The sequence below is a fragment of the Pteropus vampyrus genome, unplaced genomic scaffold (assembly GCF_000151845.1).
Source record: "Pteropus vampyrus isolate Shadow unplaced genomic scaffold, Pvam_2.0 Scaffold97, whole genome shotgun sequence".
Lineage (NCBI taxonomy): Eukaryota > Metazoa > Chordata > Mammalia > Chiroptera > Pteropodidae > Pteropus > Pteropus vampyrus.
Window position 1 is genome coordinate 3,006,100 of NW_011888878.1, and position 22,170 is coordinate 3,028,269.

Consider the following 22,170-nt stretch of genomic DNA (forward strand, 5'->3'; position numbering starts at 1 on the left):
ACCAGTATGCTTTTTTTGAAAAATAAAATTGGCGAGCTAATCTTCAAATATGTGTGGGAATGCAAAGGACTTGGAATAGCCCAAACAATCTTAAGAAGGGGGAAAATTTGGAAGATTCATACTTCCCAATTTCCAAACTTACTACAAAGCTAGAGTAGCCAAAACCTTACAGTACTCTCTTCTTTGGCACTGACAATGGAGGTGGCAGCCATCTCCTATTCTGTATCATGGCCTCCCTCAGAACTTTTGTGAAGCCCAAGGTCATCAAAAAGAGGACCAAGAAGTTTATCTGGCACCAGTCAGGCCAATATGTCAAAATTAAGAGTAACTGGAGGAAACTCAGGAACATTGAAAGTAGGGTATATAGAAGATTCCAGGGCCATGACTTAATGCCCAACATTGGTTATAGGAGTGACAAGAAAACAAAGGACATGCTGCCCAGTGGATTTCGGATGTTTCTGGTCCACAATGTCAGGAAGCTTGAAGTGCTGCTGATGTGCAACAAATCTTACTGTGCTGAGATTGCTCACAACATCTCCTCAAAGAACCATAAAGCCATTGTGGAACGAGCAGCCCAGCTGACCATCAGAGTTAGCAATTCCAATGCCAAGCTGCGCAGCAAAGAAAATGAATAGCTTGTGTGCACATTGTGTTTCTGTTAATAAACCATAAAATTCTGCCAAAAAAAAAAAAAGAAAAGAAAAAGGCCATATAGTACTGGCATGAGGACTGGCATGTAGATCAATAGGATAGAATTCAGAGGCTGGAAATAAACCCAAATGTCTATGACCAATTGAATTTTGACAAAGGTGCTAAAACAATTCATTAGAGAGAGAATAGTCTTTTTAAAAAAATAGTACTGAGATAACTGATTATATTCAAAAGAATGAGTTTCAATACATATTATACCGTATACAAAAATAAACTAAAAATGGGTCAAAACCTGCATGTAAGAGTGATAACTGTAAAATTTACAGAATAAAATATAGGTATACGTATAACCTTGGATGAAGTAGTGATTTCTTAGATATGAGACCTAAAGCACAATCAACCAAAGAAAAATAGATAAAAATTGAACTTAATAAAAATTAAAAACTTTTGTGTCAAAGAATGCTACAAAGAAAATAAAGAATCAACTGAATGAGAATATATTTGTAAATAATCTGGCAAGAAATTTTTATCCTAAGTATATAAATAGCACTTACAATGCAACAAGAAAAAGACAAATGATCCAGTTTTAAAGTGGACTAAGGATTTGAATAGACATGTCTTCAAAGAAGATATACAAATGTCCAAAAGTACATGAAATGATGCTCAATGTCATTAGTCATCAGGAAAATGCAAATTCAAACTGTAATAAAATACCACTTCACACTCAGTAAAGTAACTAAAATAAAAGACAATAACAAGTATTGATGAAGATATGGAGAAATTAGAACCTTTATACACTTCTGGTGGGAGTATAAAATGGTGAAGCCGCTTTGGAAAATAGTTTGGCAAATCTGCAGAAAGTTGAACATGGAGTTAACCACATGTCCCAGTCAATTCCACTCCTAGGTGTATAGTTAAGAAAATTGAAAATATATATGCACACCAGTGTTCACTGCAGTGTTATTTGTAATAGCCAGAAAGTAATAATCCAAATGTCCATCAACTGATTAATGGACACATAAAATGTGATACATTCATACAATGGAGTATTAGTTGGCCATAATAAGGAATGAAGTACTAATACATGCTATGACATGGATGAACCTTGAAAACATGCTAAGTGAAAGAAACCAGACACAAAGGCTTCATATTATATGATTTCACTTATTTAAAATATCCAGATTAGGCAAATCTGTAGAGACATTTGTTTCCAGGGGCTGGAGAAGGGAGATGAGGAATGAGTGCTAATGGGTATGGGGGATGAAACTGTTCTGAAATTGGATAGCAGTCATTAAAAGCACTCTTTTGAAGTTAAGTAGACCTTACTACCTTTGTGACCTTAAACAATAATAATAAACAACAAAAATTTACAGTGCTAATGGTGTGTTAACCCTGTGCTAATTCCACTACAACCTAATGAAGTGGGTATGTTATATTTTCAGAGGAGGAACCTAATGCATAGAGAACATGTTACTTGATGTTCTAAACCTTATTTCGTCAGCTCTGAAATAGGAATAATTATCTCATAAAGTTTAAGAAGACTAAATGAGTTGATATGTAATATGGTTAGTACATTGTTGATACATGGTACACACTCAGAATTGGAACATCTTGTTATTTTTAAGTGGATGCCATGTGCTCTATATCATCTTCGTGTAAAAAGTCATGCTAACTTCATGTAAAAAAAAATCTGGTTTCTTTCACTTAGCATATTGTAGTATTAATAATGTATAACACTTTGTTTTTGAACACAGGACCCCCTGGAGCAGCTGTCCTTCCACCTGCAGGATATCCAGGAGGCTTGCCTATGGGATACTATAGTCCACAGCAGCCCAGTACCTTCCCCTTGTGCCAGCCAACTGGTGGTACCCATCCTATCCAGTACCAGCCTGGCAAATACCCAGTGCCAAATCAGTCTGCTCCAATAACATGGATGCCAGGACCAACTTTTATGCCGGACTGCCCTCCTGGTCTGGAATACTTAACCCAGGTACTCCACACAAATCCAATTCATATTTTCTAGTGAAATGTGACTGAGGATCCAACAAGAGATAAAAAGCTGGATTGAGTCGATAAAGTGATGGTGTCTAGTTTATGAGACTGTAGGAGTGACGGTGCTAATTTCAGAAATGTGAAGGGAGATCAAAGAGTATAGGCATGTTTTTGGTGAGATGAGTATGGTTTTCGTAAAGGATGTATGTTGAATTTTAAAACATTCAGGATGTCCTTTTGAAGGCAGTTTAAAAAATAGGAATATGAATGTAAGAAAAACTATGAAAGATTCTAATTGGGGTGCCATTTGCTTAAAAGTAGAGTTAACATCAAGAAAAGTAACATAAAAAAGAACGGAACAATGGACAGTGAGCGAATTACTGAGTGCCTTAGCCCATGGCCCTTTCTCATCACCTATAGCTTTTATCATCCATGCCTGTCACCCTCCAAAACATGTACTGTAAATAAAAATAGGAGACCTACTAAGTATTGCTCCAGACTAAGTTCCAGAGAACCCCTTGCCACAACACAGTGACTTCCTAATTTATATCAATATAGACATTCTGGAGCTCCCAGAACACCCAGCTCAGAAACTGGGACATTATGCCAAGTTGATATGCCAATAGTATTGTTTAAAAACCTGTGTCAGAAACTCAGAAAGATTGCTTAATGAAAAGAAGATAAAGCTAGTATTGGAAATACTCGAAAGAGGAAGTGTTGAAATACATTACAATAGGGACTTGCCAATATATGTGTTTTCAGTATAGTCAAGCAAGTATTCCTTGGAGTTGACATGTTTCTCTTCAATTTTATGTACTGATAGAGACCCTATTAATCTGCATTGAAAACCATTGGTACAATGTTATAGTGTTCATATTTGAAAGTCAATACAGTTGGATCAGGAAAATCTGGATTTTACATGAGCCCAAAATTTTGTTTTAGTGACATATTAACAAAATGTAATGCCAGCCATTCATGTAAAGTGCTCAAGTAAACTATATTATTTTAGAAGCTTATAAAATCTTTATAAGTTAATGAAGTTTAGAAAATTTTTTATACTCAGTGATAAATAACAAATCGTTTTGGGAAACCCAAGATCTTGAGTCATTTTTTTTTTAGTGAATAGCTTTAATATTATTCATTTAAATGTTAAAAAATTTTCTCAATTTCTTCTATTACTCTGACAGAAGTTACTTTAACATATTTCTGGAATTCTTTCCCTTTCAGGAATGTTTTGAGTTTAAAAAAATGAAAAAGAAACAAAACAGGTTTGGAGCCCAACAAACCTGGTTTTTAATCCCAAACTCTACTCCTTCCTCAGTCTACAACCTTGAATAAGGTTTGTAATGTGCCTAATATTTTTGGCACACATGGCCCATCCAATGGATGATAACTATGTGGATGTTATTAGTTGGAACACCTTGTATGTGAGCAAAAGACACAGAGCCAGTTATGTCCTTTATCATATTCTTTATTCTAGTTTTTTTTGTAATCTCATGTGCAGATTACATAAATCTTTGTCAGGACTGTCAAGATTCTGTAATATCCAAAGTAGTAAGATTTTATTATTTATAGAGTACTGGCTTGTCCAGTAACTCCACTAGTTAGAGAGCTGCTCCTTAACAGCCATAATATTAGTCAGCAAACTTCTACATAAATGGGCATTATTTCTTTAGAATATTTTGCTCAGCAATGGATTCTTTTACCAAGCAGGGAATATTTTTACTTCTCAGTTCTAAATTTTAACATTCTCGATTGTTTTTTTTTCAGTGGCCACTTTTGATATTTTTTAAGACTTGTTTAGACTCCCTCACCTGATTGTGTTTTCATACAAGAAAAAGGTTTTAATGAAGGAGTGTGTACTCTTGGTACCCTACAGTAAGCAATCAAATCACAAAACATTCATGTGTAGTTATTTGAAATTTTATTATCATATTTGTGTGTTTTTCATTAATTAATGTATTCAACAAATATTTAGTGAAATATAGCATTTCAGGCAGTGTTCCGGGCTCAGGGGTTTTTTTTCTCTTCTGCTTGAATGTTCTCAAGTATAACAGATAATGGGTCCATTAAACTGTCTCTCTTTAGAGTGATTCCTAAATAAAGTTAAGGTAAAAGTTTATTTAATGATATTCTCAACCTCCGGTTTCAAGGTATCCCACCTCAGAAAGTTTCCTGTCCTTTGTCTTGATCTTATTCACATGCTTCCTGCCCTCTCAGACCCACCCTTTATTGAAGGGTGCACCTAGGGAAGGCCATGGCCTTTAGTAGCTCAAGTAAGTAGAAGTTGATATGTTAATCTCTTAGAAGTATCTGGCAAATAATATAAAATTGGACACTCTAGCTGATTCACTTCCCCTAAGCCACTGAGAAAATTGCTTTATGACAGTGTTAATTTGTCCTGAACTTCCTAAGCAACTCCAGTCTGTGGGTGACATGTCAGAGACCAGTGAGTAGGGACTAAGTAGAAATAACCTATGTTAACCCAGCTTCTTCTAGATGCTGTTACTAAACGATTTTCTGATATTTTAGATAAATGTTTCAATCTTTTGTAGTAGAACTATGAAAAAGTGTTTTCCTATCCAGACAGCTCTACTAATAACCATCTAGTCAGGTGCAGATAGGCTAATTTCACTTGATTTCAAATTGGTATTTTTGGTAAAATAAAAAAAAAAATTATATTCCATTCAGTTTCAAAAGGATATTTTGATTTCAGTTGATACATTTTAATACCTAGCTCATCAGTTTCTTTTCTAATGCCAATTTGATTTAATTCTGTCATTTCTATCTCTAATTGCTTTGTCCTCTCCCAACAGTTGGACAACATACACGTTCTTCAGCATTTTGAGCCCCTGGAAAGTATGTATAATTCCCAGCAGTATTCAGCAGTATTTGAATAAGGTGGAAATTTGCATTATCCAATATCTAGTTCCTTATTTATTTATATTGATCACTTTTTAGTGATTCGGGACAAAACAGGATATCCTCTTTTCAAGAAAATAAGAAAGGGAATTATTTTATATAATTTTACCTATTTATACATTATATATAAGTTCTTAGACTTGAAAAGGATTTATATTTTATCTTGTCAGCCGTCCTACCTTTCACCCATCCCAACTGCTCCGTATTAACTTTTTGTGGATGAGAAAAAGGAGCCAAGGGTCAAAATTAGTTATCCAGGGGCACCAAAGTCGTCAAATCAGTGACAGAGGTGGAAGCAGAATCTAAATCTGCTGAGCTCTAGTCCAGCTCCCTGTTTTGGAAATAAGAAAAGAAATCACAGTTTTTAAAAAGCCATTTTGCTTTAAGCCTTTAAAAGGACTTAAAAAAGTTTTATTATAATTGACATACAATATTATATTAGTTGCTGGTATACAGCATAATGATTTGACATTTATATTCCCTATAGTGTGCTCACCCGAATGACTAGTAACCATCTGTCACCATACAAAGTTATTACAATAATATTGACTATTTTTCCTATGATGTACATTACATCCCCATGACTTTTTTTGTTTTTAATAACTGGAGGTTTGTACCTCTTATTCCCCTTCTCAAGGCCCATTTTAACTACTTCTAATTTAAGATGGCTTTCTCATTTTATTTTTAGTGATGACACATTTTGAAACTAATAATAAGTATGATATTAAAAACAACCTGGACCAGATGGTTTACATTGTAACTGAAGACACAGACGACTTTACCAGGAATGCTTATCGGACACTAAGGCCCTTCGTCCTACGGGTCACTGACTATATGGGCCGAGAAATAATGACAATGCAGAGGCCCTTCAGATGTACCTGCTGTTGCTTCTGTTGTCCCTCCACCAGGCAAGAGGTCAGAGAATGGAAGTTTCCATAGTTTCTTTCTGATCCAACTCCACAGCATGGTTGTGCTCTTTCAAAAACTATACAGAAGAAAATTTTCACTGGCTCTGCCAGTCAGAAAGAAGATAGTGAGGAGGAAGGAAGCCAAACTGCCTCACCTAAGGAAAATTACAAAGGGCTTTTCTCTTGTGGGTTCATGATCTCCAGTGCTAATTGATTGGTCAAGCACAAATTAGTTATTCACTGACCACAATTCTATCAGTTGTATAGTAAATTAGAAATTTATCTATCACATAGAATATAGTCACATTTATCTGAGGGTTCCCAGATAAAGTATGTTAAATTTAAAAATATACTGTTAGATTTGTAAGGGACTTTACTTTTACTCTACCCATCACAATCTACACCTTGCTATATAGATAAAGAAAAAAAATTAAATGCCTGATGAGGGTGTTATGTGGTAGGTGACAGTGCTAGAACTGGAAGTAAATGTGAACTGCTATGCAGTGTCTGGCAGATGGTGTAGTGCTCAATGGATATTGGCTGGATGCATGTGTGCACGCGCGTGTGTGTGTGTTTCCTTATATTGGAGGTGAATTTCTGCCTCTTATCCTTGATTCTTTTGTATAGTAAGCATTTTTTTTTCATATTTATGACTTTGGCTTTGCAAATCAAAGCCTCTAAGAGCAGCCTTCAAGGTTATGGGAAGCCAGGATAGAGTAAAGCAAATCAATATTACAGCTTTAGGCCATATATGGAACTTTTGTCTCACAACATTATCTAGATATTTTTCTGATTTTCCAATTTTACTTATATTCATGTGTGTATATTTAGTTCTATCTACTATGTAGATTCCTGTATTCACCACTACAATTCAATCTGTTCTCTATCCACATAATTTTGTCATTTCAAGAATGTCATATAAACAGAATCATATAGTATGGTACCTTTTAGGACTGGCTATTTTCAATCAGTGTAATTGTCTAAGATTCATATAAATGGTGACATGTATTAATAATTCATTCCTTTTTATGGCTGAATGATATGAATTCTTTAAAAAATTTATTTGTATGCAGTTTTGATTTTTATCTCAACCCTAAACTTATATGAGATCTCAGTCTTAGGAAGGTATCAAATTTATGTTTGTATATTTGTGATTGTATATATATGAACAGTAATATCTGTTTTTAAATAATTTTTATTTTTCGATTACAATTGACATACAATTTTATATTAGTTTCAGGTGTACAACGTAGTGATTACACATTTGTATAACTTACAAAGTGATAACACCGATAAATCTAGTATCCATCTGATACCATACATAGTTATTACAATATTATTGTCTATATTCCTTATGCGATACTTAACATCCCCATGACCATTTTGTAACTACCAATTTGGACTTCTTAATCCCTTCCCTTTGTTCACCCATCCGTCCATCACCCTCCCATCTGGCAACCCTCAAAATGTTCTCTGTATCTGTGAGTTTGTTTCTGTTCTGCTTATTTATTTTGTTCTTTAAATTCCATGTATAGTGAAATCATATGGCGTTTGTCGTTCTATAACATACTCCAGTTAGCATAAACCCTCTAGGCCCATCCATGTTGTTGCAGATGGCAAGATTTTATTCTTTTTTTATGGCTGAGTAATATTTTGGTTTATATATGTACCACCTCTTCTTTATCTATGCCTCCATTGATGGACACCCAGGTCGCTTCCATATCTTGGCTATTGTAAATAATGCTGCAATGAGCATATGGATGCACATGTCTCTCTGAAGTAGTGTTTTGGGTTTCTTAGGTTAAATCCCCAGAAGTGGGATTAGTGGGTCCAGTTTTGTCTCTTGCTATAGGCTTTGTTTTAAAGTCTATTTTGTTTGGTATAAATATTGCTACCCCAGCAGTTATTTTTGTTTGTTTGTTTCCATTTTCATGAAATATTTTTTTATCCCTTTACTTTCATTCTGTGTGTGTCTTTCAACATGAAGTAAGTCTCTTTTGGGCAACATATGTAAAGGTCTTGTTTTCTTATTCATTCAGACACTCTGTCTTTTCATTGGAGCATTTAATCCATTTACATTTAAAGTAATTGTTGATAGATGTGCAGTTGTTGCCATTTTATTATTTATATTTTTTATCCTTTTTTTCTTAAAGAAGTTCCTTTCACATTTCTTGTAATACTGGCTTGATACTGATGAACCTCTTTAGCTTTTTCTTGTTTAGGAAGCTCTTTATCTGTCCTTCAATCTAAACGATAGTTTTTCTGGGTAGAGTAATCTTGCTTTTTATCACTTGAATATTTCCTGCCAGTCCCTTCTGGCCTGCAGAGCTTCTGTTGAGAAATCAGCTTTCTCTTGAGAAATCAGCTTTCTGTTGAGAAAGTCTTACAGAGCTCCCTTCTAGATAACTAATTGCTTTTCTCTTGCTGCTTTTAAGATTCTCTCTTTGTCATTCACCTTTGGCATTTTAATTCTGCTGGGTTTTGGTGTGGGCCTCTTTGGATTTATCTTGTTTAGTACTCTCAGTGCTTTCTGGGCTTGTATGTCTATTTCCTTCTCCAAATTAGAGAAGTTTCCATCATTATTTCTTCAAATAGGTTTCCATTTTCTTGCTCTCTTTTCCTTTTCCTTCTGATACCCCTATAATGCAAATGTTGGTACATTCGACTCAGAGGACCCTTAAACTATCCTCATTTTTTGGATTTCTTTTTCTTCTTGCTGTTCTCATTAGGTGTTTTCTGCTACCTGGTCTTCTCAATCACTGATCTGATTCTCTGCTTCATCTAATCTACTGTTAATTCCTCCTAATGGGTCTTTCATTTCAATTATTGTATTCTTCATTCTTTCTTGTTCTTTTTTATGTTTCCTATCTCCACTTTTATATTTTCTATCTTTTTGTTGAAGTTCTCATTGAATTCATCTACTCTTATTCTAAATTCATTGAGCATCCTTCTAACAGTATTTTAAACTCTGCATCTGGTAGATTGCTTATCTCTATTTTATTTAGTTCTTTTTCTGGAGCTTTGTTCTGTTCTTTCTTTGGGACATGTTTCTTTGTCTCCTCATTTTGGCTGCCTTCCTGTGTTTGTTTCTATGTATTAGGTAGGATTGCTATGTCTCCCAGTCTTGGTAGAGTGGCCTTATGTAGTAGATGTCTGGTGGGACCCAGTGGTGCAGTCTCCCTGGTCACCTGAGCCAGGTGCAATCTCTGGTGTGGATTGTGTGTACCCTCCTGTTGTAGTTGAGCCTTGGTTGCTATTTGCACAATAATCCCTTGGTTGTGAGGACTGACCATGGCTACAGTGAAGATGCTGCTGTGCAGGCGCTGACCCTACAGAGCAAGATTCACTTTAGCAGGGCTCTGGTGTCTGCCCAGTCTGCCCTTTGGACGTGTCATCCTTAGAGGCTGCAGAGTGGTGCTTCAGTTCTGACTGAAGCCAACTACCTGGTGAGGTGTGCCAGCCCCTGGACCTCCTGGAAGAGGCCCTGCCACAGGCAAAGTTTATCCAAGTTTAGCTGCAGCCTGTGCCCTGCCCAGGACCACCTGGTTTGAGCCATAAAGCAATCCAGATGGTTGCTACCCTTGCTGGGCTTGAATTCCTTGAGAGAATAACTGTGAACTAAGGCTAGCTGCCTCTAGTGCCAGGCTTAGGCCTGCTTAGCAAGAGGTATGGGGTATGCCATGGCCAGATCTGCTTATTTGAGTTTTGTGAAAGTGTGAGAAATTTTAGGAAAATCCACAGCATAATCCAAGACTGGCCATCTGTATGGAGGGGGCTTGAATGGGCCTGCTTGTTGGGTGGGTGGGGTCTCAGTGAATCACCATGGCCAGGTGACCAGTATTAGCCAGATTGAAGGAGACTGAGATATGGAGGCAGGCCTGGAGAGAGGAGGGCTCAACAAAAGAACAATGGCTTCTGCCAGCACTTCTGTCTGTGAGAACACTGCTCTTCTAGCCCTTGCCCTGAAGACAGACAGTTCATTTCCTCCTAGTATGTTCCTGTTGTCTTTCCAGCTGCTGTCCCAGCTCTGGAGCTCAGAGCAAGTGAGTCCGTCAGTGGCTATTTCATGTGTGGACCCTTTAAGAGGAGCTCCTGGGACTGTAGCAGCCCTCTGTCTCACTCAGCCACAGACTTTGCTGGTTTTCACAGCAAGGAGTCATGGGGACTTCCTAACACTGGAACCCTAGGCTGGGCAGCCTGTTTTGGGGCTGGGATCCTTTGCCTTTTCAGGGGGATCTCTGCGGCTGAGATAGCCCTTCTGATTTTTATCACATGCCAGTGTGGGACCAACCTATTATGTGTCTCTGCCTCTCCTACCTGTCTTGAAATGACAATTTCAGTATGTCTTTAGTTGTAGGACTTTTATTGAGCTAGACTTTAAGTGATTCTCATGATGGTTGTTTTGTAGTTTAATTGTAATTTTTATATGCTCCTGGGAGAATACAAGTACAACATTTACTACTTTTCCATCTTGATCTTCTGGATATTATTATTATTATTTGAACAATAATATCTTGATCTGACAATTCATGAAGCTGTGTAGTTTTGCCCCTGAACAGACCTATGGGACTCAGAATTTTTAGGAAAGTATGTATGACACAGAAAAATTGCCAGTAGAACTTTTCATTGGTCTTTTACCAAATAATTTAATTTTGTGACTTGTTATTATTCAATATAAAGATCTTAGTTCTTCACAAAGGAATATTGTAAAGATAATTAGCTAGAAAGAGAGTAGAGGGCAATATTTTAAAACTCTTTTAAAATGGCTCTATATACCCAAAATGTTCTATTGTTTTCCCAATATACAGTTTTCAGAATGCCTCTTTTTTTGTTTTCTATTATAATTTTCATGTCTGAGATTTAAATTTAAGAAGTTAGCTTGTTACTGTTTTATATACTGTGCCAGAAGACTTGAGACACCTATATCAGAGACAAAGATCTTCATTACAACACAGAAAGCAGCAGGAGCATTAGCATATTTGTTTAGGTACTCTTGTTCCCCAGTTCTATGTGGTCGATTCAAAGAAACCCAGGCAGATACTATATATATGTATACAGCTGAGAAACACTGAGCTTGGAGAACTGGCCATTATATAATAAGTAGTAATTTTGTCCCTAAGAGAAGCATGACATTTTCTGTCAAGACTGTTCACTGAAATGCAAGCCTAAGAAATAGCCTGAGTAAAATGGAAGGCTTTCCCAGTAATAATTTCCCCGGTCCTTAAAGAAATTAAGAACATATCTAAGTTGTGTGTATTTATATATGTATGTATGTAGCATCCTCTTCTCTGTCACTGCTTCATTTGTAGCTGGAGGTACAGTGTCCTCCTGGTGTCACCATTGGCTTTGTAATGGAACACTGGAACCTGTGCAGAGCTGTTTACAGCATTCAAAATGAGAAGAAAGAAAATGTGATGCGAGTGCGTGGGCCATGTTCAACCTATGGTTGTGGTTCAGATTCTGTTTTTGAGGTAAACAAATGTAAAAATAATGCTTTTAACTATTTTTTTTTTTTTTTGCTACATGTATTAACATACCTCAGAATAATTTCATTTTAATTGATTTTTTCATGTGAATGAATACAGTAGTATGAAGAAAGAGTTAACTGGTTGACATCAAATGATTTTTCAAATTATTGATAGCGGATTGCTTAATATTTTCCAAAATATGAGCTCCTTCTTTATGATTTCAATGTTTGATAAAGATAAGAGAAACTATTAAAACATTAAACCTGATAGTAAATAGCCTGACATAATCTAGTAAGTAACCTGACATTATTCATTTTATTCTTACTTGTATTTAATTAACCATTTTTTTAATCAAAGATTTCCAAAAATAGAAAATAGGTCCTGCATAATGAACGTCCTCAAAATAGCACAGAACATGTAGACACCCCTGAAGTTCTGAAAAATTGCTTATTTGCAGGATAGTAGTTTATCTGTGTTCTCAAGAAATATGACCACACTGATAAAACATGGATAAAGCTCATAATAGGTTATAACATTTTCTCAGGAAAAAGAAAAACATCTTTTTGTTTTGCCTTTATCTTTGGATATAAAATGATTGCTTATAATCCTGTGAATCTGGCAAAGGAGATTCCTAGACATTTTTCCTGAGCTTCTTAGAGTCCTTTCTGACTGCTTGCAATTCAGCAAGGCTCATCATCTAAAATTGTTCATTTGGGTATTTCCTGTGACACAAAATAAACTTTCCTTATATCACCATGACATCATTTTTTAAAAGACAATGTAAAGAAATGGAAAATGTAAATAAGCCAAATTTCAGGGTCAGGATGTGTGGGATAATTCTGATCACCAAAAGATAGTATCCGAGTATTGTACTCTGGCAAGTGCCAGAGTTTCCCTTTTAGAAGCTGAAGTCCTTCAGGTTCTTGGCATAATTTAAGAAGACAGCATAGGTTTGTTTGGCCTACAAAAACTTAATTGTTTATATGGAGTTTGTGAAGTGTACAGAACCATTCTTCATGGCTTTAGCTACTGTGGAAGATTACCTCCCAATCCCCAATTCCTCCCTTTGCTACTATACTACAGAACTTCAGATCAGTTCAAATCATACCTCTCTAATAACTCACTTGATGAAGAAAGAACACCAGCTTGAGAAGTATAAGATATACTCCTGCTCAGTTATTAATCGGTTGCAAGATAGTTAATCTTTCTTGGCCCTAATTTCCTATTTGAAATTATGTTATTACTATATTCACTTCCTGCACTATATTTATGCTATCTCAGTGTAAGCTGCTTGTAAATAGGATAAAACATGTATTATATATATTTTTAGTTATCATGAAGTCAAATTCTTATCTTTCTAGGTCAAATCCCTCGATGGTGTATCCGACATAGGCAATATTATTAGGAAGTGGAATGGTTTGATGTCAACAATGGGTGATGCTGACCACTTTGACATTCACTTCCCTTTAGACCTGGATGTGAAGATGAAAGCCATGATTTTTGGAGCTTGCTTCCTCATTGTAAGTCTTTCGCTTTTGACTTATCCTGAGAGAATTATTCTCTCTGATGAGTAGTAGTGTAGAATAGTAGAAAGGCAATAAGCTTTGAAACTAGATCAACTTCTGTCTCTACCACTTAGTAGTTACATGTTTTATAGTGTTTAACACTTGCAAGCCTCTGTAAAATGGAGATAAAATATTTATATTTTTTCAGAGTTATGAATATTAACTATCATATGAATAAAAAGGCCAGGAGAATGCATGGGAGATATTAGACATCCAATGGATGTAATTGTCATCATTGCATGTTATTATTTTCACTACTTAAAAATACTTGTCTTGTGACTTCTTAATGGAATAAAATAATTCTAAAACTGATATTCTTTTTCTCTACCTTACTGCCTCTCTGTTAGTGTACTCCTTGGTGTTGTACCACCCTTAGATTTAATAGGTGCAATTCCTTTGCTATATTTCTGACTAATTAATGGTTAATACTCATAAGTAAAGCATAGAAATAAAATTGACAATATTTACCCTAAAAACCTAATTAACATATTATAATTAGTACATTTAACATATTTAATATTGATTATCAATTGTTCCTCCTTTTAATAATAAAAATTTAGTTAATTAGTATACTCCAAATGGAAAGTTTATTGGCTACCAACAATTTTAAGTTTGTAGTTGATGCTCTTGATATTAGGTCCACTTTATAAAGATTTATTATATTTATTCTTTTTTTTTTCTTCAGTTCTTTTTAAACTTTGTTGCATATATGAATCCCTGGGGGAATCTTGTTAAAATTCGAATTCTGATTCAGTTTAAGTCTTGTGGATTGGAGGTGGGAGCGGACTGAGATTCTGTAGACTTATTTATTCTTAGCTGAAATAGGAGGGTTGCCAGATAAGTTATACAGAATAATACTTTGTGCATTGCATTTAATTATCTACTTTTATACATATAACTCTCTCTCTCTCTCCATATATATATAATTACTTTTGCAATTTTAGGACTTCATGTATTTTGAAAGATCTCCACCACAACGTTCCTCAAGATAGATGGACACAGCAAATCAGCAATTATGGTAAAAAAAAAAATTAGAAAAGTTGAATTAGGCTTACAGTCAACCCTCAATTATTTGCAAATATATTTATTTGCTTCTGCAGATTATTTTTATTGGGTGTTAGCTTGGACAGGTAGACTGAAAGATTAAGAATACTTACAAGTGTTTCAATTGAGTGTCTACTTGCCTACTTGGTAGATGAGGAGTTCATCCTGAAAAAGCTATAGCTCATTAATCAAGTAAATATAGATACAATGAGCTTGAAAACATTTGAACATGAGATAGGGGAAATGAATCTCAGCACTCTCACATTAATAGATAATGTCCATCAACATATCCTATTGCCGAAGACAAATTTAATTCAAGATAAAAAGAATGACACTTTTTCTATTTAAAAACAAAAGGGAGGCAGACAGATATTTTATTGGAAAGGAAAATTTCACCTCTGCACATATATCAAAGCTTCATTTTGTGAAATTGATAAAAGTTTCAATGGAAAATTTAATCGTATTAAATTTTTTTTTTTTTTTTTAATCATGAGGTGTATGTTTTCCATGTCTCTTCCTTCATTCACTAGCATGAACAATCAAGAGCTGCCCTATATATGAAGACAAGGTCAGACTATCAGGAAAAGAGGTGACTAGGGACATAGCCAATCTGGATCTGATAGCAACTTAGAGACATCAATGCCCCTCTAAAAGCTTGCATTTAATACATTTAACCTCACTTGGTAACAGATACATTATATGCAAAATATATTTGCTCCAATCTCTAAGATTGCTTATTGAACCTTTGTATCTTGTTTGATGTGACACAGAGGCGGTAACTGTTTTTTCTTTCAAGAAGACCCCTGATAATCACTGTGCTGTTTTAATTGCAAGAGCTGCAATGTTTTATTTTTTTAATTTTGAAATGCGACAGTCTGTATAGCACTTTGTAAAAGCAAAAACTACAAATTCTGATACTGCTTAATATCGCTTTGCTGCTTTTTAAATAATAGATAAATCTGTCTTTATGCAAAGAAAATAAAACAGTGAATGTGCATCTTATCTGGAATCTATAACTTATCAGTACAGATTGTATAGGATCAAAGTAGTTTATGTATAAATTGAACTTGTTTGTATTGGATCAGCATAGTTAAAGTATAAATTGTATTTGTTTATATTAACTAATAGCAGCAAAGTGTTAGTGAATATACTCTGATAAATCCATTTGCTTCTGTTGCACTTTAGTTTCCTATTTGGATATGGATTGTGTTCTTTGAACACAGACAGTACATAGAATGGAATGTAGTCTTCTGTTCCTTATTAAATAAAGAAAGCATGAGTGCTCTTAGATTTGGATATTCTGAGATGAGGGCCTTTACCCACAGTTCTTATTGGAATGAAAGAGAGGTACCTCACTTTAATTACATTCATCTTTCATGGTAAAAGTTGTTTTACTCAATTTCTTGTAATGTTCATTTTTATGCATGACTACTAGATTTTTAAAAACTATGTAAAAGTTACTGCTTTCTAAAATAGTAATTACTTTATATATAATTTCAGTCTTAAACGTATATATTATTTCTTATAATAATGCCTGACATTTTCTATAGAAAATCAGACAATTAGTATTTAGAAAATTTATTCATTTTTAAACTTTTCATTTTTACTAGCCTACATCTCATTCCAAGACCTACTGCTTAACACTAAGAAAAAATCATTTTTAGCATTTGACATTTTAAATTTGTTTAAAGTTTTTGTGATATTAACATGTCTCTTACAGTTATTTCTTTAACAGTAATGTGTCGTATTTTTATACTACAGTTCATATTATATTTTCTATATTTCTTAATGATATTTCTCAATGTAAAATTGGTGAGATTGATTAAAAATAAGCTCTTCTCTGAAATTTGTGTACTTTCAAGCTTCATTGTATTGTTTTTGGCTTTTAAATAAATATAAAATGGCTTATAGTAAAATAATACTGTTTTATTTTTTGACTTGTGATTGAGTCTTTGCTATAGACTATATTTGTATTCCCCCGAAGTTTATGAAATACCCCGATGTGATAGTATTTGGAGATGGGGCCTTTGGGAGATGATAGCTCATGTGGATGGCGCTCTCATGAATTGGAACAATGCCCTTATAATCTGCCAGTGTCTTTATCTTGGACTTTCCTACATCCAAAACTGTAAGAAAAGTTTGTCGTTTAAGCCATCTAGTCAATGGTATTTTTGTTACAGCAGCCCAAAAGGATTAAGACAGAAATTTATGCTGAGAAGGAAGGTACTGCTTTAACAAGTACCTAAAAATGTGGAAGTGGCTTTGGAACTGAGTAACAGGTAGAGACTAGAAGAGTTTTGAAGTGTATTCTAGAAAAAGCCTAGATTGCCATGAACAGAATTTTAAATGATTCTGGTGAGAGCTCAGAGAGAAGAAAGGAGAGCTGTAGCTTAAGCCTCAATCTTCTTAGAGAATGCCTAAGTAATCCTGAACAGAATGTTAGAAATAATGGATGGTAAAAGCCATTCTGTTGAGGTCTCAGATGGAAATGAGAAACAGGTTATTGAAAACTAGAGGAGAGACAATTATCATTTAAAGTAACAAAGAACTTGGCTGAATTGTATTCATGTTCTAGTATTTTGTGAAATGTGGAACTTGCAAGCAATGAAACAATATTTAGCTGAAGAGAGTTCTAAGTGTTAAAGGTGTTATTTGGCTCCGTCTGACTGTTTATAGTAAAATGGAGCAGAGAGAAATGATTTGAAAATGGAATTGTTAAGCGAGAAGGGAGCAGAATTTAAAGATTTGGAAACTTCTTAGCCTATCCATATTGTAAAAAATGACAACACTAAAGATGTGGCCAAGGAGATTAATGTGGGTCAGCATTCTCAAGGGGAGCCAAGCATCATTTTCCAAGACAATAGAAGAATGACCCCAAAAGCAATTCGGTGAGCAGCAGAGCTGCCACTCACATTTCAGGTCCCAGTACAAGGGCCTGATGGGCACAGCAGTTCAAAGGAGAGGCCACCAGCACCTGTGGGAACCTCTATACACGGTCTGGTTCTACTTCACATGGGGATTTCATTCTCTGCACTCTGGTGCCATGCCCTCTGTCACCCTAGATGTGGCTCTGGCAGGCCCTGGTATGGCATGGGCTTCAGCAGCCACCTCTACAGTGGGCACAGGCAGCAAACTTTGGTGGTATCCCTGTGACCCCTTCACTGCTGGAGTGCAGAATGCATAGTCCAAGGGAACATGGCCACCTCTACCTAGATTTCAAAGCTTGAGACTCCCTGGGATTACCTCAGGTTTAGAAGTCTAGCCCTAAAGAGTCCTAGGGCCCAAGCATAGAGTCTACTGGGGCCATTCTGCCTAGCCTTGTGGGTGATATGGCCACCCCAGTGGGCCTGGAAGAGAGAACATTGAGTCAAAGATTATTCTTGAGCCTTAATGTTTAATATTTGTTCTGTTCAATTTTGGACTCCTCTGAGGCTTATCACTCCTTTCTTCTTTTCTATTTCTTCCTTTTGGAATGAGAATGTTTATCTTGTGCCTGTCCCACCATTGCATTTTGGAAGCATCTAATTTGTTTGGTTTCACAAGTTACAGCTAGAGAGCAATTTGCCTCAGGGTGAGTCATAACTCAGATCTTGCCCATATTTGATTTAGATGATATACATGAGATGTTGGACATAGACTTTTGAGTTGTTGCTTGAACAAGTTAAGACTTTTTGGCTATTAAGATGGAATGAGTGTATCTTGCATGTGAGAAGAACATGAATTTTGTTCTGACCAGGGTGGGATGCTATAAACTGAATGTCACCCAAAATTCATGTTGAAATCTAACCTCCAATATTTGATGGTATTTAATGGTGAGGCCTTTAAGAGGTGATTAGATCGTGAGAGTAGAGCTCTTAAAAATGGGATTAGTGCCTTTATCAAAGAGAACTTGGGAGGTTCTCTTGCGCCTTCTGCCATGTGAGGACACAGAAGACAGCCATCAGTGAATCAGGAAGTGGGTTCTCACCAGACAGAATCTTCCAGGGCCTTGATCTGGACTTCTAGAACTCTGAGAAATAAATTTATTTTGTTTATAAGCCACCCAGTTCTATGATATTTTTGTTATAGCAGCCCAAATACACTAAGACAGTCTTAGAATACTTTTATCCAAGGGGATTTTTGAAGTAATTTATTATCAGGTTCTTTCTTATATAAGATTAATACAATAAATTAATTTCTGTAGTGTTGCATAGTAGTAACTAGCTTTCTGATATGTGTGTGTGTTATTTATAAATGCTTATTTCTAATCTACTTATTTAGAACACATAAATTTTAAGTATGATTTTAATGCCAGTATATCATGGAGGAAAGCTGCTAGAATTTATAACATCAGTGAAGGATACATTTAAAAACTATTTTGTCTTAATGACCACATTTCCCAGAAATTATACAAGAAGCTGGTTATCAGACTAATTTACTAGCTGAATTTTTAACCAACAGATGTGAAATTAAGTTCAAGTATAGAGTAAGCAGTGATTCCAGAAAACAGAACCCTGCCTGTGTTAGGACAGCTGGCTACTTTTTAGTCCTTTCCCCCACAGTGTTCAAGGTTTAATTCAATTTATATTGAAAGAAGCTAACTTGGAAAACCCATGGGTCTAGATTTAATAAACTAATACCAAATTCAGCTTTTTGTCTAGCGATGGCTAATATTTAAAATGGACCTTTTCTCATAACTTGGTTGTCTTACACCGAATGCATTTCCCATTTGCCCCTAGGCCTCTTGAATTGTAAATCTTAGAAAGAGAAAAACAGAATGCTACATTCCAGGTATAGTCAAAGCGAGGCAGCATAGTATGTATGCTACATGATAACACTTAGCATGGTTAGTAATAGTACATGGCAGATATTCATTCAATATCTGCCTAATGAATAACAATATAGTCTGTGGATATATTTTTGAAATATTAGTTACAAGAGCTAGTTAAAAATTTTACTGTCCTCTCCACATTTCACGCTATCAATAATTATTTTATTGAACATCCACTAAATTGAGGCATTTAAGCTATTCCTGAAAGCAGAGGCAAATGCAAAGATGAAAAATACATAATTGCTACTCTTGGGTTCCGAGGCTAATGAATGAGACAGATTTTTAAATGCACAAAATATACGTTTTTGAAGACCACATGGACGTGTTCAATAGGATGTTGGCACATTCAGTAGAGGCGATGTCACTAGTAGCATCTCAGATGCTATATAATATATTTCTGTTCTATTTAATCAGACGGTTTAGGCTGGCTGTTTTTATTATATGCCCAGGTAAATTTCCTGGCACTGCTGGAGATGAATGAGATGCATTTTCCAGTTTTGTGTGCAAGCTGAATGCATGGTAAATACAATTAAGTTAGTTTAGCAAATTTTCATCAAGCAAAGTAGGGATTGATTGTTTATTACAGTAAACACTGAACCCAGGAGAGGTGCATTTATGATGCCCAACAACTATTTGTTGAATGAATGAAAAAAGGCATAACATGTGTATGACACTGTACTAGATGTTCAAGGAAACATGAAAAAGTAGTCCTCTATCTCAGCAAGGGTAAAGCAAGTAAGTATGTAATTGCGGCACAAAGCTAAAAAATTATTGCATAGAATAAAAATTATTTTGTTTGAAAATGTATATTAATTCTCACAACTATGTCATGAGATAACTATCAATAACATTTTTCAAAGGAAGAGACAAACTTTATCAAGAGGTAATAGTAAGAAGGAGATGGAGTGCTAAGGATTTTCTTCTTTCAGCTATAATTGTAATAAAGGAAAACCAAAGGGTTGGATAAAGTAAGAAATATGAAAGCTCTTGGGAAAGAGAGAGCGGAACAGGCCAGATGGATATGCATCTCAGCATGGATGGAGTAAAACTAACCTAATCAGGAGATAGATGGTATAATGTGACCAACTACCTATAAGATCAATGATGATGATGATAACAGTTTTAATGCTTCCTGTAAGGTGGACACCATTCTGGTTCTAAGGAATTTTCATATATTAACTCATTCAATTCTCATAACCCTATGAGATAGATTACTGTAATAATTCCCATTTTACAGATGAGTAAATAGAGATTTAGGTATCTTACAAAAAGTAACCCACTTAGCTTATGTCCACAAAACCATTATTTGAAAGTGGCTCTTAAGACTACACCTTAAACCACTTTCCTCTGTGCTTCTTTCATCTGTGTGATATAAGATTTCTTTGTGTGTTAACAGAATTATAGGGAAACAGAAATAGAGTAAAATATTGACATATTAACTGATGTGTTCTCAAATTTAAGATTATGACTTTTCTTGTAAGCGGCCTGAGGTGACTCTGAAAATGGTTCACTATTGACCCAGAAAACCCCACAAAATCATGCAAATCAAGAGGTTCACAACTTCATGTTCACTTTAAGAACACCCATGAAACTGCCAAAGCCATCAAGGATATGCATATCCGAAAAACCACCAAGTATCTGAGGGACGTCACTTTACAGCAGCAATGTGTGCCATTCTGTCGTTACAGTGGGGGAGTTGGTACGTGTGACCAGGCCAAACAGTGGGGGTGGATACAGGGTTGGTGGCCCAAAAAGAGTGCTGAATTTTTGCTTCACATGCTTAAAAATGCAGAGAGTGATGCTGAACTTAAGGGTTTAATTGTAGATTCTCTGGTTGTTGAGCACATTCGGGTGAACAAATTCCCAAGATGCCACACAGAATTTACAGAGCTTGTGGAGGATGAACCGCTACATGAGCTCTCCCTGCCACACTGAGCCGATCCTCACTGAAAAAGAGCAGGTTGTTCCTAAAACGGAAGAGGAGGTTGCACAGAAGAAAAAGATATAAGAAACTGAAGAAATAAAAATTTATGGTCTCAGTAGTAAATTCAGCATCAAATAAATGCTAATAAAAGAAAAAAATAGGATTATGACTGGGAAGCCTATGATGCTCTGAGGAGGTCTGGTCTGAAGGTATGCTCTTTTCTGAGAAGCTTGTTTTTTGCTTTTGTGGGTATCCCAGTGGTTGTTTCCAACTGATCATTTTATGTTATTTCTCAGTTTGGTGCTTCCCAAATCATCTAAGAATTTTAAATACGAACCCCAAAACAATGGAGACAATTCTGACTTAAGAATTCTCAGTAAACATTTTTTTCTCTACCTCTAGCACAAGCCAAAATAGTCAAGCTTTTTCTTGCTCTCTAATTGCCAGTTGGTGAAATTTTTTTCTAGTTCATCTTATACACTGGAGTGTGTCTCTTTAAGGGCTTCCATTTTATTGGTAGTCTGTTCCAATAGTATACCTTGCCCAAGGCCTCATCTCCTGCCTCATATTGGTAGGTGAAATCTAAGACTCTTGCCAAAGAAGATTGGTATTTCCTATCTGAGATGCCAAAGAAAGTGTCAGCCTGTGTTTAATAGTTAGATATTTCAGATTGTTACTGGTTTTGACCACTACTAAATTCTCTTACTCTTTTAGGAGCTATACTTTGCATTCAAATAGCTTTTGGTTATACTTTAGCCAGACTTTCTAAGTGTTCTATAGCAAAGGTTTTTAAGATGATCTAGTTTGCAACATTGCCAGCAATAGAAATGATCTACTTTTTTTTTTTTTTTCCAACACACAATTTTATTATGAAATATTCAGGAAA

The 22,170-nt window shown here is 35.5% G+C and overlaps 1 protein-coding gene and 2 pseudogenes across 1 annotated transcript; all 3 read left to right on the top strand.

Moving 5' to 3' along the window:
- The first annotated feature begins 203 nt into the window (after positions 1–203).
- LOC105294958 lies at positions 204–635 on the top strand (annotated as a pseudogene).
- Positions 636–2,377: 1,742 nt separating this feature from the next.
- Positions 2,378–15,103, top strand: PLSCR4 (phospholipid scramblase 4). The gene is made up of 7 exons (XM_011364483.2): positions 2,378–2,641; positions 5,460–5,502; positions 6,254–6,480; positions 11,783–11,944; positions 13,303–13,461; positions 14,451–14,524; positions 15,045–15,103. Exons 1-6 carry the CDS (start codon positions 2,378–2,380, stop codon positions 14,496–14,498), a joined length of 903 nt encoding a protein of 300 aa, XP_011362785.1. The 3' UTR covers positions 14,499–14,524; positions 15,045–15,103.
- Positions 15,104–20,956: 5,853 nt separating this feature from the next.
- Positions 20,957–21,384, top strand: LOC105294959 (annotated as a pseudogene).
- Positions 21,385–22,170: the final 786 nt, after the last annotated feature.